The sequence below is a fragment of the Saccoglossus kowalevskii genome, chromosome 11 (genome assembly GCF_978046115.1).
Source record: "Saccoglossus kowalevskii chromosome 11, keSacKowa6.1, whole genome shotgun sequence".
NCBI classification, from domain to species: Eukaryota; Metazoa; Hemichordata; class Enteropneusta; family Harrimaniidae; genus Saccoglossus; species Saccoglossus kowalevskii.
Window position 1 is genome coordinate 20929290 of NC_140651.1, and position 16097 is coordinate 20945386.

Sequence of the window (16097 nt, forward strand, 5' to 3'; positions counted from 1 at the left end):
CAAAATTAAAGCCGTTTCACATGCAGTGGTAGAGTGCCTCATGTGATCAATAGTGATATTTGTTATTATTGTAAAATTAAAGCCATTTCTGTATTGTGCCCTCAAGTGGTCAATAGTGATAACATTTGTTTTTATTGCAGAAGAAAGACTAAACATAGTGGAAGCCATATTTGAAGACAATGAACTGCGACAGACTTTGTTAGATGACCAGTTGAAGAGAGTTCCTGACTTTCAAAGACTTGCTAAAAAGTTTCAGAGAAAGAAAGCCACGTTACAAGACTGTTATCGGGTTTATCAAGCTGTCGAGTACATGCCGCATTTACTGGAGACGTTAGAGAGGCATGGAGGCAAACACCAGATGCTCTTGATGGAGGTGTTTAGTAACCCTCTAAAGGTAAGTGGTGAGTTCATGGAAAGAATAATGACAAAACACTGGTCACTGGTAACAGTGGTTGTCGCATCAGACTAATGATCGGTAGACCCAAGTTCGAATCCTACCTTAGGCTGAACATCAAAGGGTCGACCCCTACCCTGGGTGAGTGTGCCACAGACTCAATGGGAAGGCCAATTCCACTGACCGAGATTCATTCACTAATGAATACAACTTTGGGGGGAACCTTGGTTAAGGTTTGCAGGTGCTTGTGTTCGACCGAGGCCAGGATAGCACATTAAATTGCCATTTGATAGGAAGATTGTTGCACAGCCCTGTCATGTAGTTCCAAACATGAATATGACTTCTGTGAAAAAAAAATGCACTGTGTGTCAGCATTAGTTATTGCAATTTGCACATACAAAAAAAAAGTCAGGAGAGACAACAGTGACATTCAATGTCCTGAACTGTCGCCTGGCACAAAAATTTAAAAAAAAAAAAAGAATAATGACAAAACATGTTCATAAAGAAACAGTATCAAAGTGTTGGTATTTCATTTATTGTATTTGCATACACTACTCGATGTATAAATGCTATGGCTAAATTGGTTGCAAACCATTCCTACTTTGCTATCCCTCTGGCTTTGATACTTGGTGAGTTCGCTTGTACGTTTCCCCTAGGACATCAAATAAAATCTTTAGTCTTGGCTAAATTATTCAGTTATACTATGTGAAACTTTGATTTCTTCATCAAATTGTCTTCAGAAACGTCTTAGTCTTAATTTACTAGTATCCCTTGCCCTCATCAATGCGTTTTAGGATTGTCAGTTATTTTCTTTGAATAGAGGCAGAATAGAATTGAATAGAGGCAGTTCTTCTTACCATCTGGTCAGCATTTTATGGAAACATGGTGTACTATCTCCAAATTATTTTTTTATACTTAGGAAGTGTTAATGGATTTTTCAAAATATCAAGAAATGGTGGAGACTACTTTAGATATGAAACAGGTAGAACAACATGAATTTGTCATCAAACCAGATTTTGATCCGGATTTACAAAGTAGGTAACCCTCCTTCTTATGATCACTATCTGCCTCTTAACCCTGTCACTGCTGGTCCGATCAGATCAGTATACCCTACATTCTGGATGTATGTCTTATTCTCAGCATCTATAAATAACATCTTCTAGGATTAAGCCTTGGTGTTGAAGTAGACCCAGATTGTGCAGATGTAGTTGTATGCAATGTGATTCATGTTGAGTGTTTCTGAATGCCCTGTCAGTATACTGCACACCACAATGTCAATCAGTTTGTTTCTGGCACATAACATGAAACCTATTTCAGAGAAGCAAGTGAAATTTATGAAAAAAATCCTAAAAAATTGTATCCTATTTTATTCCACATATGAGCTATGTTAAAAGAAAATATAATTTATACGGTAATTTGCATATTAAGTGCATCTATAAATGTAGGTTTGTCTTGGGATTTTGTGATCATCTCCAAATCATTCATAATCAACAGCTTTAAGAGAAAAGATCAATGATTTAGAGGATGAAATCAAGTCACAGTTGAAAAAAGCATCCACAGATCTGAATGTTGAGGCAAATAAAGTTCTAAAACTGGAGTCAAACTCTCAGCTCGGCTATTTCTTCAGAGTAACTAGAAAGGTAAGCTATATTCTCAGTCATAAGGCTTTTCCTTCCTACTAAAAATGTGCATCAGTGATACATGTACTTCATGTTGAAGAATGAAGACAATTGTTGGTACAATATAAGTGGATATTTTTTCTTGATTCAAATCGGTTTTGCCAAGGAAGTTTATGGTACATTTGAGAAATACTGATGTTTAATTTGAAGGTCTCTTACCATATTTTCTCCATTAGTGCAATAGAAGTGCATGTAAACTAACAGTTACATGTACAATGTACTACATGCATCATATAAAATATTGAGTTATTTTGACTATGGATACACCTCTGTCATTTATTTATGAATATGCGACTAATAGATCAAATATAGTATTGAAATCTTACTGAAAATATATGCAAATGTACATTTGTCAGGTTTTTCTCTCTTTAAAATCGAAAAAAAGACACATTTTTCCAATAAATGTAATAAATACTGCAATTTTTAAAACTCTTACATTTTGAGCTTTAACTTTTATTTCTGTTTCTCAATACTAGGAGGAGAAAGTGATCAGAAACAACAGAAAGTACATCACCATAGATACCAACAAAAATGGCGTCCGATTTACCAACTCTGCTTTGAAGTCATTCAATGAAGAATACATGCTGGCGAAAGAATCCTACAATGAGACCCAAAAAGCAGTTGTCATGGAGATTATCAGCATAGCAGGTAAAATTTCAGAAAAAACAAAAACTTTGCAAACATTTTAAAATCCAAAAAAGAATATGACAGTTGCAGATTTGATCACTCCTATCAAAAACAAATTTATATGTGCTTTCATGTTTACCAAAGAATTTACCGACTGATTTGGTTTAATTTGTTTTTCAAGTTTTCATAATCGCTTCTCATTTGGCTGCAACATATAGGGTCAGTAATTTATCCTTGGCATTATTGTACATACATGATGCGTACTTTTCATCAGAAAAAAAAAATAATGTTTTTGATTTTCACAGAAACTGTGGACTCGATTCCATTATAGATCATCTTTGTGATCTTTGTGTTTAAAGTGGCATTAACTTGTTTGTTTCTTTCAGCTGGATATGTTGATCCAATGCAACTCATTAATGAAATCTTAGCACAGTTGGATGTGCTTGTAAGGTAAGAATGTGAATGGTGTTGTAGATCACTGTTTGATTTCACTTTCAATTGGGCCACACATGCCCTATGGAAAACTACTTAAAATTTCATGACTCAGATTTTTGTCTTGACATATTACACATGCCAAATAAGTTAAAAAAAAAAAATTAACTCTATATGTCATTTCATTTTATTATGTTAAGCTATATTATGTTACACCAATTGGTAAAAGTGTTAATTGAAAGCTCTTGGGCATCGTTTGACCTTGTCTCAAGGATGAGCCATTCCCAAATGTTTCCAATCGATAATCTTACGAATTGGTGTAAGAAAACTATGGCTTAACGTTATGAAATGGCAGAATGCTTTGTGGATCTGATCTAATATGCTGTTTTCTGCAAAATAAAATTGTAAAAGTATTTACCAGTGTTAATTTTGTCAAAAAAATTGTAACATTCATTGAAAATAAATAAAGTCAGTAATTTAAAAAATAAAACCGAAATGATTGAGAAGGAATGTAATTTTACGTCTATCCCCTATGCATGTTAGTACCGATTCTAAATTCACTATAAGGAAATGTAAATTATTTAATTCTGTCAGTTTTGCCTGCGTATCTGCGAATGCACCTATTCCATATATACGTCCAACACTGCAAGCAAAGGGAAGTGGCCAGTTGAAACTCATCCAGTCAAGACATCCATGTCTGGAGGTGCAGGACGAAGTGGCATTTATTCCAAACGATGTAACATTTGACAAGGAGAAGGAGATGTTTCACATCATCACAGGCCCAAATATGGGTGGGAAATCTACATATATTAGACAGGTATGAATAAAATAACTCCCTAAATTATTCCATGATTCTATCATATTGTTATCAAGATGCATCTTTTGTGGCCACATGTGTATCCTTTGACGCGAAGCTACATCACAGAACGCTCTATGCTACTAAGGAACGCACCACTGTACCATGTTGTTCTATGCGAGAGCTGTTGCGGAATGCCAGTAGAAAAAGCTACAGTCAACTTAATCCTGAGCAACAGAATGTAAATATGTTGCGCATATAGGGGTAATCTTGTCACACTGTTTAGTAGAGTCTTAACAACTATCCCAAAGTACAGTTTTCTGGGAGTTTTGGGCCTTTGTTTTCACTCTGATGATTGTCAGGTGGTGAAAATGTCTGAATGTCCGCCCCCAAGAATTCATTCCATTCTGTCCATGCAAACAACACTGTAGATGAGAAACTCATTAAATCACTCTATTTTACTTTCCTCCACAGATTGGAGTGGTTACTTTAATGGCTCAGATTGGTTGTTTTGTACCATGTGACCAAGCAGAGTTGACAATAGTTGACTGTATATTGGCGAGAGTAGGAGCCGGTGACAGTCAACTGAAAGGGGTCTCCACATTCATGTCTGAAATGTTGGAAACTGCTTCAATTTTAAGGGTGAGAAAAATATACATACAAGTTTATTGAGTAATATTGATTTTTGTAATGAATTTTTATATGCAATTACCATAACTGTTTTAAGTTGTAACCATACTTAACTTCTAAATCAGCTTGTTTAATTCTTTAAATGGCAAAGTCAACATTTGTTATCTTTCAAAAAAACACTTTCAAATTCAAATTTTGAATTTGACCTGTAGGAAATTATGACAATTTGATTCAAAATTAAAAAAAAAATCATACAAAACTATAGGAAAATATTCAAAAGGCTGCACCAGAATGGCATTCAAAGTGTTGAATATAATCTAGTGATTCTTTACTAGAATTGAAGACTTACCAGTGATTTGTTTTTATCCAGTCTGCTTCTGAGTGTTCCTTAGTAATAATTGATGAACTTGGTAGAGGTACATCTACATACGATGGGTTTGGACTAGCATGGGCAATATCAGAGTAAGTTATCTTGCCAATTCATTCTTTAATAATCAAGTTTCTATGCATGTTTCATTGTTCTCTGGGAGCGGGAGGATCGTCACCTGCGCACGCATTGAGTCCCAAGCGACGATAACAGCACACGCTAAAAATGCAAAGGCTCTTGGGTAGACGCTAGTTTGTAAACAGTGACACGCTATAGGCATCTGAAGTATGCGCAGGTGTCGACACCCCCGCTTTGATGCCTAAGAACAGCCAGCGATGTAAAGCTCTGTTGACGTAGTTTATGAAACTTTATTGATATAGTGATGTTGTGGGAATCCTTACAATTTTGAAAACTAAATTTGGATATTATCTTTTCATTGATTCAGTGCTTGTAATGTAAGTATCATGACATCAGCATAAGCAATTAACTTTAACTTTAAAAATAAAAAATGGGTGAACAATTATTCTATTTTTATTTACAGGTACATAGCTACTAAAATTAAGTGTTTCTGTTTATTTGCTACTCATTTTCATGAGCTGACATCATTGGCTGATGCGGTGCCAACTGTGAATAATTTACATGTATCAGCGCTGACTACAGGAGACACACTAACGTTGCTCTACAAAGTCAAACCAGGTACGATGAATCACCACGACCATGGTGGTTGATAGAAAGGAACCAAACACATCAAATACTGTAAATTGAATTCAACGCGTACATTTTATTTGCTGTAATTCACTAGGATTTGCTTTTAAATGAGTTTTTTATAGGGGCTGTATAATAATTTGAAAAATAATCATGTAAGCCTGCCTCCATGAATCGTTTCTCACAAAAATCGATTGTTATTGGACCATATGCAAACCTTGAAGCTCTGGACAATCTTTAGGCAGCGTGTATAATAAGAAAATGTTTGGGTAGTATATGACATCATACCAGTACTACTACATGGTATGCATTTATGATCAGTTTTGTATTACATCACACTGTGGAGATATGCATGTTTAAAAAAATGTAATATGTATAACCTAATATATCACAAGGTATATTATATTCAGCATAGCATACCATAGGTTTAAAGTAATCTACTGTAAAGTACATTAACTTCACTTGAAATTTTATTTTCACTGAATCATTCCTTCAATGAAAATAAAATCCAGTGAATATACCTTTTTTTCTATATTTTACTTATTAACTTAAATTCTATACAAAACAGTCGAAATGTTTTTTTCAGTGATAATTTAATCCCACTATAATAATAAAGTACAATACCAAAAATTAACCACAGTAAATTCCAATGAGGACATAGTATATAACAAATTAAGTCCAGTATACAGTAATTTAGATGCAGTAAACCTTGCAAATACATGCCAAGATAGACCCCAGTGTACTCTACTTGTACATTTTACACAATAAATTAGAGACACAGTTTAATACACGCCTTCATCTTTTACAGGTGTCTGTGACCAGAGTTTTGGGATTCATGTTGCTGAGATGGTGCACTTTCCACAGAAGGTGATTGACTTTGCCAAACAGAAAGCTGCAGAGCTGGAAGATTACCAGAGTATCTCTGTTTCAGACTCTGCCATGGAGGGACATGATGAACCCGCAGCTAAGAAGAGAAGAGTGGCCAAAGAGGTGTGTACACATTTCATAAATATACATTATTGATCTTTAGGAAATTTATGACACAAACACAAGAGCATGTACATGAACCAATAATTTATTTGGCAAATAGGGGGGCACACCACAAGACCATCGTACACAAAAGTGAGACAATGCATAACAGACTGAAAAGATGGTCCCTGGTGCCGCCCCCAAAATGTAGAACAAAGCAGGTGTAAACTAGCTGGCTTACAGTTTCTAAACTAAAATACAAACTAGAATAAGACTGAAAACATGATGTTAGTATGGAATGGCAGATTGCAGCATGACTGCAACTGTAAAGTATAGGCAGCGAGTGCTGCGGCTACACCGTGGTTATGCAGCGGGGGCTGCATGAAGTTAAGAGGTTATGGGTAGAGGCAGCGGGGGCTGCAACTACTGAGTTTAGACATTGACGCAGCGAGGGCTGCCTGTGAAGTCGTTAATGAGGTATTAGTAATTACAATAATAAAATTAACACTAATAATAAAACCCACGCAAAATATACCTAAGAAAATATGAATGATCTTGGGGGAATATGAGCTAATCCCATAAGCGAAGTCCCCGAAATGATGCAATTGTTTCAATTGCAGAATAACCCCCAAGATATAAAGGATGGTAGGAAAACATGAAAATGTAAACATTACTAGAAACTCCGTGAATTACAATGTATTAAACTGTGTTAACTAATGCTGACTGGGCTGCAAATAAGGACTTGTCAGAAACATGAATGTAACGATTGTAACTGTCAGATGACCAGCGTCCCAAAGATTTAATTAAGTGGTCTTGAACACCAACCTGTGCTGCTGTGGTGGCAGCCCCAATTCGAAAGGAATGACCAGAATATTTCCTGGCATCGACTCCAATAATGTTAAGAAGGGAGCGAAGGTAATGTAAGAAACGCGAGCGTGACAATGGTAGGCCATCTCTAAAAATAAATAGGGGATCGCATGGTTTAACCAAAGGATTCCTGTGACGTCGTAAGTTGATATAAACCTGTAAAGCCTTGACTGGGCAGAGGCTATCATTACTACAGAGAGTGAGTGTAGTTCTCCTTCGGAACGGATCAGTCTTGGTCTTTTTCAAAGTTAAGTAGACCTGACTTGTATCCTTGAATTTTACATCCTCTACACATAAATGCACCTGGTGATCAAATTGAGTTGTGTCTATAGCAAACTCCCCACACCTGAGAAATCCAAGCTACTAAAATGACTGCTTCTAATAAAACATCTGTGTAGGGGGTGAAAACTCCTTTCTTTAAAGCTTTGATCAATTGTGCCACAATGTTAGCTGTTAATGGAAGTCTCGCTCTACTTGGTTTTCCTTGCACACGCTTAATACTTTTAATTAGCAACTTTAATCTATCTAAAGGGCCGCCATGAAATGACCTTAAAGGGTTAGGAAGCCCTGCCTCAATATATGTAAATCTGATACCAGATAAATACAACTCAATAGTAGCAGCACTCAAATGCAAGTGTTCATAACAATAAGTGATAAAAAGTAAAAGTAAATTTTCAGAAATTGATGGCAGAAAAGGACTGGAAACAGGAACATTATTCATGGTTAAAAATCTGATAAACTGTGCATGACCACAATTGTACGCCTGCCTTGTTTTACTTGTTATTGCGAAACTCCATAAATGGTTGAATTGCTCATCTAAATTTGGGTTATTCTGTAAAACAATGGGCACGGAGTCTTGTGCTGTTGTGCTGCTGGTGCCAAGAGGCGAAATCTCTGAAATTGAAAGCGAGATAGTGAGTCTGCAATACTATTGTGAGCACCTGGGAGATGGTGGGCTAAGAAGACAAAGTTATATTGCATAGCCAATAAAGTTAGCCGTCTCATCAGCTTATTAATTATGCAACAGTGACTGGAAGCTCTTCCCTTTCTAATAATATGCACTGTTGCAAGATTGTCACAATTGAAACTGATTCTGTGCTGTGACCACTGTGTACCCCAAAGCATTGCTGCCACTACAATGGGATACAGCTCAAGCAAAGCCATGGATAATTCATTATTATGTTGTGAATCTAACTCAACTGGCCACTTATCACAGAACCAGCTCCCTTTAAAATATCCCCCAAAGCCCACAGTGGATGAAGCATCTGTAAAGATATCAATGTCTGAGGCAAGTGTCACTGTACTGTGTAGAAAGAAATGGGCTCCATTCCAAGCTGCTAAGAAATGTTCCCACATAGCCAATTCCCTACGACAATCTAAATTGAGAGAAATATGGTGATGTAATTTAGAAACCGATGCTGCTAACTGTAATAAATGTGAAAGAAATGATCTCCCTGGTATGATTACTCTCGTTGCAAAATTAAGGTGCCCCAATAATGATAACAATTGTCGCTTTGTAACTGTATTCTTAGATGTAACCTCAGCAAACTTGGTCAATATTCGTGCTTTTTTATCAGCAGGTAAGAAAGCAGTCATGTCTTTAGAACTAAGCAAAATACCAAGATATTCAAGTTCCTGGGCTGGGCCTAGGGTTTTATGCTTAGCCAAGGGTATCCTAAGTAAATTAAAAATCATAGTCATAACTGCCATGGAACGCATAGCACTTTCTGCATGAACATCTATAGTTAGGAAGTCATCTAATAAATGCAGAATATTTAAACTGAGCAATCCAACAGATCGCTGTGGACAGCATATCAAAAATTTTTGGACTGGATCTGCTGCCAAAAACCAGTCTAACGAAGAAATAGTAGTTACCCTGCCATTTAACACCATGCAGTTTCCAAATGGATGGATGCAAAGGAATGATTTTAAAAGCATCGGTGATGTCAAATTTGCACATGTGGGCAGTATTACCAACACGCTTTAACTCTTTGATTGCGTCATCCACTGTAGAATAAGATAACGAGTATTTGTCTTTGTTAATAAGCTCATTGAGGCTAGGCACATGTGGCTTATCATGAGGGGAAGACAAGTCCACTATTAGCCTTTTCTTGCCTGAATATTTGCCCACTGCTAACTCCAATGGGCTAATGCGATAAACATCAAAAGGGGGGGAACTGAAAGGGCCAATAAGGTAACCCTTGTCAATTTCAGCTTGAATAAGCTTGCTAATTACTGAGGGATTCTGTCTGGCAGTCAAATTATTAGGACACTCAAAAACAGATGTTGGGACAGCGTCAATGCCTGTAAGAAAACCCTCTCTAAGGCCTAAGGTGTGCAGCTAAAGCTGTTTCTAAAAAGTCAATGTTAATTGGTGTGCTAGCTTGATGTGAGAGTCACTTTGAATCTTGAGACTTGTTAGGTGCTGGAGACTTAGTACATTTCCATACTGGATGATTCCCTTTACATGTTGAGCACAAATGTAGCAACGGACAAACCGCTCTGAGACATCCTTTATCGGTATTGAAATTATTGCATATTTCTTTTCCATTAAAGAATAACCTGGGTCTCCCTCTGATGTCATTGGTATTGGACTGTTGCTGCATATCACGACCCCGTTGTGATACAAATTGCCTGCGTGGGCAAAAATCATAAGAATTCAGAGTACTACTGCAAATAGCACATGTTGCTGCTTTACGGCCTGCAGTAACTCTGATAAAAATGTCATTGTCTCTAACTGACCAGCCAACCTTGACATTTTTCTGTTGGAGGTATGCTGCTGCCTTAGTTGTAAATTGGACATGGTAGTCATAAAATAGTGTACCCCCAAAGCTGTTAGCAATATCAATGATGTCTGATTCGTAGAGGTCCAACTCTTCACGTCTGCCAGGATATACCTCGCACATGATAGCTTTATATCTTCCAAAGGCAACTAAAAATTCGTTGAAAGTCAATGCTTTGTTTAAGCGTGCATCAGGATTGCCCTTAATTTTAATCTCATTACCCGCTAAGTCCATAATAGAACGACTTTCGTTAATTTCATGATCGGGGATTAACAACGCTGCTAAGTTAATGAATTTACCTTCCAAGATATTCTTTTTCAATGCTGGTGACACAGAAACTATCTTTGGCAAGTCATGTGATGCAACACCAAACTTCCTTCGTTCGTTAGTATTGCTATTGTCATTCCCATATAAGGATAAAACTTGAGCGGTGGCTGGTTGGTTGGTGTGCGATATGGGTCCAAGAGAATGCGACGACGCCATATTGTTAGAGTCTCGTCCGCAAAAAGTTTCAGTAAGATGTAAAACAGTTTGTCGCAAGTCCTCAATTTCTCGGCGAATAGTAGCCATATTATTGCCGTCACGATCCGTATTATTATTGCCAGATGACTCTCCACTCGGTGGTGACAGTAGGGGCGGGGTATTATTGTTAGCTGTGCCGACTGTGGTAGTAGCCGCGGTTTCAACACGATCATCGTCTACTCGGTTCAGTTCATAGACTTGGATTAAACTTTTTCTATTCATGCTCGGTGGCAGTTTCATTCCAAGTTGCCGCAACTTTTCGCGTAACACTGGTGTAGTCCAATTAACAGGGTTTTCGGGATCCAAAGTTGTTGTTCGTCGAGTTTTGCGTCCGGCAGTACCTTGGGTTGAACTCGTCGTAGGAATTTCTACCTCTTCTAGTGATACGGGATTGCTACCAACTTCGCTCGCCGTATCTGTGACTTCACGTCGCTTTCTGCCTCTACGGCGTGTAACCATACTGTGGCTGTCCATTTCACGATGAATTACTACTTCAGTTGCGGAAATTGAAGATGTGAGTGATTAAAACAAGAATAGCAGAAGCTCCGTAACACTTTCAGGCTACTTCCAATATGGCGCCAGAAACAAACTGATTGTGATGTTGAGCCACGCGAGAAAGTGCGAGATCTATGTAAATATCACGCGAGAGAGCATGAGATTTGCGTCATAAACATGGTTTAATATTACACATTAAACCTGTACTTATGAAAACTCAATCGCAGACAAGTTAACAGAAATTGTAGGCATTTGATTGGATGTCTCCAAAGTTTGTAAAGATGTCACAAAAGTGAAGTAAGTTTTCTTTCAATGATGAAAATTAGTTGCTGAATGTCAGAAGGTTTTCTAGAAAATTAAAGGGTGGTAGTCGTCACGCCACACATGTGCGAGATATACGAGTTTCATATAAACAAAGATGGCAACTTTGTCTGTTGCGCAGATTAACGAGTACTAACTGAGATGTTACCAAGCTTTAATTACGTATTTTTTTTAGGTGATTGTATTTAATGCAAGTCCAGCACCCAGGTCAAACCTCATACTTGTGATTTCCATTAAAAGAGCGCATTGGATTGTAGGAAAATCTATGTTTATCAACACAAATATCTCATGTGCGCAGCTCGACAACTACCACCCTTTAAAGAATGTAACATTTGTTTTTTGCAGCAAAATAGAGGTGACAGTGAAGTGATAAGATTCTACTAACTTCTTTTTTTCACAGGAAGGAGAAAAACTGATTCGGGGATTTTTATCAAAATTCAAAGAAATTCCGCTGTCCTCCATGACAGACGAAGAAGCTATGGCCGAGATAGAAAAACTGAAGAGTGAAATTAAAGGCAAGAATAACCCTTATGTGGAGGATATACTGGCAAGGGGATGCTGATTGGTCCATGAAGGTCATGTCACAGTCTCAAGTTGAAACAATTCAGTTGATTGGTTAGGTGTTAACCATGTGACATTAAGAAATGCATCTGATTGGCTGACTTGTGATAAAGTTTAATTCAGAATAACAACAATCCACAGAGTTGGCATTTCAGATTAGCATTGCTGAAAATATTAAGATGAGCTCATTTATTGGAAGAATTGCTACATTTTTAAGTTACAGATTGGACCACGCTCTGTATTACTAGAGTATGCAGCACTTTGCTGTAGAATAGAGTAATGTCAAGGGTCAAACACCGTAATATTCTGTATGGCTGAGTAAGTATACTTCACATAGTAAGAGTCAGGAAGATATTTCATTCCATGCCTTCATAATTTTACATTATTTAGAGAGTTATATGAATGTAAATCAGGCATCCCTAACTGATTTAGTATTAGCATGTTCAACCACCTAGACTGATCTATTTTACATAGTCATGTTCTCATGTGGTTTTTTCATACAATGTTCACATGTATTTACATCAATCTGAATTCACTGCTGATACTTCTTTGTTATTTTTTTTGTATTAATAAATGCTGTACATGTTTCTGGTACGTGTAAATGTTTCAGGAAATTGGTCATCAGTAAATCACTCTCTCAATATGGTACTCAATATTGCTTCTGACATAATAATGCAATGAATGATATTTGCTTTAACAGTGTGACAGTTTAGTTGCTGTAATTAACAGTATGCTAACTTTTGTCAAGCTGTTTTGTTTCGATGGTTGTTTTCAACATAATCCTTAAAACCCATGCTATGTCTCTCTTCCAGTCAGAATGTTCCATTGCAGGACTTCATATGTATATGCGTACGCATACATGTACTGGTTCATGCATAGCAGATATTTATAATTTTCTCTTAATTATGAGTAGAAAATGACAGTAAAAGCAAACTCTTTCCCATTTCCTTTTCACAAAATAAAAACATGTAGACTACACATACAAGTATAATAATATCACTTCGCTGTACACGTAATTTCCCCATTAGACTTTACATTACAACGTATTTGTCAATTGTTGACGCAAACATAAAGACACTGAAACAAATGAACCAAATTTGGTTTTTATTCATATATTTGATGTACATATCTCAGTTCCATTGCATACACTAATATCAACACTGAATATTGGACGCAAACATTTGATCATTTTGTAAATCTGGGTGTGCTGCTGTACATTCAATGTGCATACTGACAATATACCCATCACAATGTCTTCTGAACTAATTGTCTTCCTTTCATTGGTATAGTACATTGTCCTACTCAACTGGTCCACACCCTTGTTTATCTAAACTCACTCAAACCACTGTTGACATTTAACAGATTAGCCCTCATACAGTAACTAGAAATAAGTACCGGTAATTTATTCATATTTTATTGCTTAGCACATACACAATTGTACATTAAAATAGTTACCAAGTTAATTCATGTCTTATTGCTATACTAAATTAATCTGGAATTGATTTTTGTGTTTTTAACGCTATTTTTTGAGATTTATGGCAAAATATGACTTTGTGATATTCAAATCGTTATTACAAGTGTTTGAAAGTAATTAGTTAGAAAACCAAGTGCAAACGTGGTCATCAGTGCATTTCCCACGTAACAACCCAGCGCTGAAGGCCAAGTTTTTGTATGTGTGTGTAGAATCAAAGCGTTCAAAGATACATAATGTGTTTCATTATAATTTGAAATTTAATTCAAGTAACGAAATATTAAAATAAATTACAATCCTTTTTATAGAGAACGCATTTATTAAATAACACTTGAACAGCGCTGTACAATACATTCACCCAGTTATAATTAGTTTAGAATCAATGTACTTTCAGAAAATGGTATTGTAGACTTCTTAGAGGCTGAGGCAAGTGCACCTAACTTTGGATTTACGATTGCAATGTAACTAATTCAAAAGTGTATCATTTGAAATATAATTTTATTGAAAATCATGAAAAGTTTGTACATATAAAAACGACCTATTTGTTATTATAATTTTGATGAGCAGACAACACTACTACGTGACAACAAACAAACAGATTTCAAATATATCTTTACAACGTTTAAATTGCTACAGTCGGTTTAGATTGATTAAGAAAGCTAAACTACATTAAACCTCCACCCCACCCCACCCCCCCCCCCTAAAAAAAACAGTGACAGAAGTATTAAGGTCACATTCCCGACATTTCGACAAAATACACACGTACAAGAAATGAGTTCGGTGCTGAAATCAATCACATCTAAAAGTAGCCAAATTTCGCATGTTTAATAATGGCAAGTTAATTTGATTATGTAATTATTAGAGGAGTAAAAAAATCTTTTCAGGAATACGAACTTGATAAACGTATTTTGAATGTGGTCATTTCCAACACCTGGGAGCTCTGAAGATCCTCCTGAATATCGATACATATTATATTCGAACATGTCCGTGCGGTTAATAACGTATCAACTTTACTATTATTGGCGCATTTACTATTATTGTCAGCTATCATCAACAATGATCTCTGAATTCGTCACAGTCGAAGAGCGACAACTTGAAGAAGCAATAAACAGTCATGAGGTGCTAGTCTGTCATATTCTAGTTGTGACGTAATTAAAAAGTCCGTTACGGTTTCCAGTGCGTCTGCCCTTGCTTTTTCCGTTGACCAGGTGGTCCACCATGAGGATGGCCTTTCCTCCCTCCGCCACCGCCTCGGTTGCCACCGCCGCCACCGCTTCCACTAGCTCCGTCCGATCCAATTTCACAACTACATCCGTTGCCCATACTGACTGCAAAACAAACAAATCAGCTATTATTTGAATGTTCCCTATAATGAGTGAAGAAAAATCACAATGATAAACACGTATAGTTCTTACGACAGTGCGTCATATTGTTCATCTTAAAAGTTGAATGTAAAATATAGGAAAAAGGTATATTCACTGGATTTTATTTTCACTGAATCATTCCTTCAGCGAATATTAATTCCAAGCAAAAAATATATAAAATATTTCACAGTATACACCAGTCTAACGCACTGTGCTATTTCGTCGTCGCTAAGTTTACGGAAGAATCCATGCGCTTATTGTGTATCTGTTATGTGTTTCTGTAATTCACAAAAGTTAATTCTGCCAACAACACTGAGATAAACAGTTCACTACGAACCAATACCACTTTTTATTCATCTTAATAAATGGTGTACTCAGCTTTGTTGCACTGAATACACGCACAGTGACAACGAATATTGAAGGTAATCTTTAGATACTGGCACAATATCGAATAGTAAATCGTCTCGATAGTGAAAGGCATGCTTCTATACATTCGTTGTGTATATTGACAATATACCCATCTTCGCTCTTTCTTTGGTAGAGTACATTATCTCACTCAAGGCAGTCCCGCCCTTGTTTATCTAAAATCACCCAAAACACTGTCCATATTTAGCAGATTAGCTCGAATAGAGTACAGAATATGGGTATTTATAAATAACACATGAAATTGTACATTGAAACAAGTTTAGGAAATTTACAAAGTAATTAAAAACCAAAATGCAATGTATCTCAGCTTCATGTAGATACCACAGTGGTAGCGCGGTTAAAAGAAAAAAAAAACTGTATGGCACTTCGATAATTCAGACGTTTCTATAACCCGCTTTTAATTAAAGAAAAAAATCAACGATAAAAAGATACATACCTTAATGCGCGTATTGCTGTGATTTAAAATTAAATGCAAGTAACAAACTGATATATTCAATGTTATCAAGACGTCCACGTCAATTCTAGTGGTAGAGCCTTCTGGGTAATTGAGCAGAAATGTTACGGTATCCGGGGGTGCCACGTTTGACCACCTAGCTTCCTCAGTTTTGTAAAAATTACAATTTTTTAATACGTTAGAATTATTACTTCGTATGTGCATTGCTAATTACATCAATGCGTTTCAAGTTTA

General features: G+C 36.5%; 1 protein-coding gene and 1 long non-coding RNA gene across 2 annotated transcripts in view; one reads left to right on the forward strand and one right to left on the reverse strand.

Moving 5' to 3' along the window:
- Positions 1-12762, forward strand: part of LOC100370530 (DNA mismatch repair protein Msh2) — a 29675-nt gene extending 16913 nt beyond the window's left edge. Inside the window, exons 12-22 of the mRNA XM_002740193.4 lie at positions 141-394; positions 1314-1428; positions 1889-2034; positions 2550-2721; positions 3087-3150; positions 3727-3949; positions 4403-4570; positions 4929-5020; positions 5467-5621; positions 6439-6620; positions 11988-12762. Of these exons, the coding sequence (XP_002740239.1) occupies positions 141-394; positions 1314-1428; positions 1889-2034; positions 2550-2721; positions 3087-3150; positions 3727-3949; positions 4403-4570; positions 4929-5020; positions 5467-5621; positions 6439-6620; positions 11988-12149 (1733 nt within the window). The 3' untranslated portion in view covers positions 12150-12762. The remainder of the gene's footprint in view (positions 1-140; positions 395-1313; positions 1429-1888; positions 2035-2549; positions 2722-3086; positions 3151-3726; positions 3950-4402; positions 4571-4928; positions 5021-5466; positions 5622-6438; positions 6621-11987) is intronic.
- A 778-nt stretch (positions 12763-13540) lies between these two features.
- LOC144362826 (uncharacterized) lies at positions 13541-15959 on the reverse strand. The gene is made up of 2 exons (XR_013422639.2): positions 15846-15959; positions 13541-14947 (listed from the first exon to the last, which is right to left on the reverse strand). It is a non-coding gene; the product is annotated as an uncharacterized LOC144362826 (long non-coding RNA).
- Positions 15960-16097: the final 138 nt, after the last annotated feature.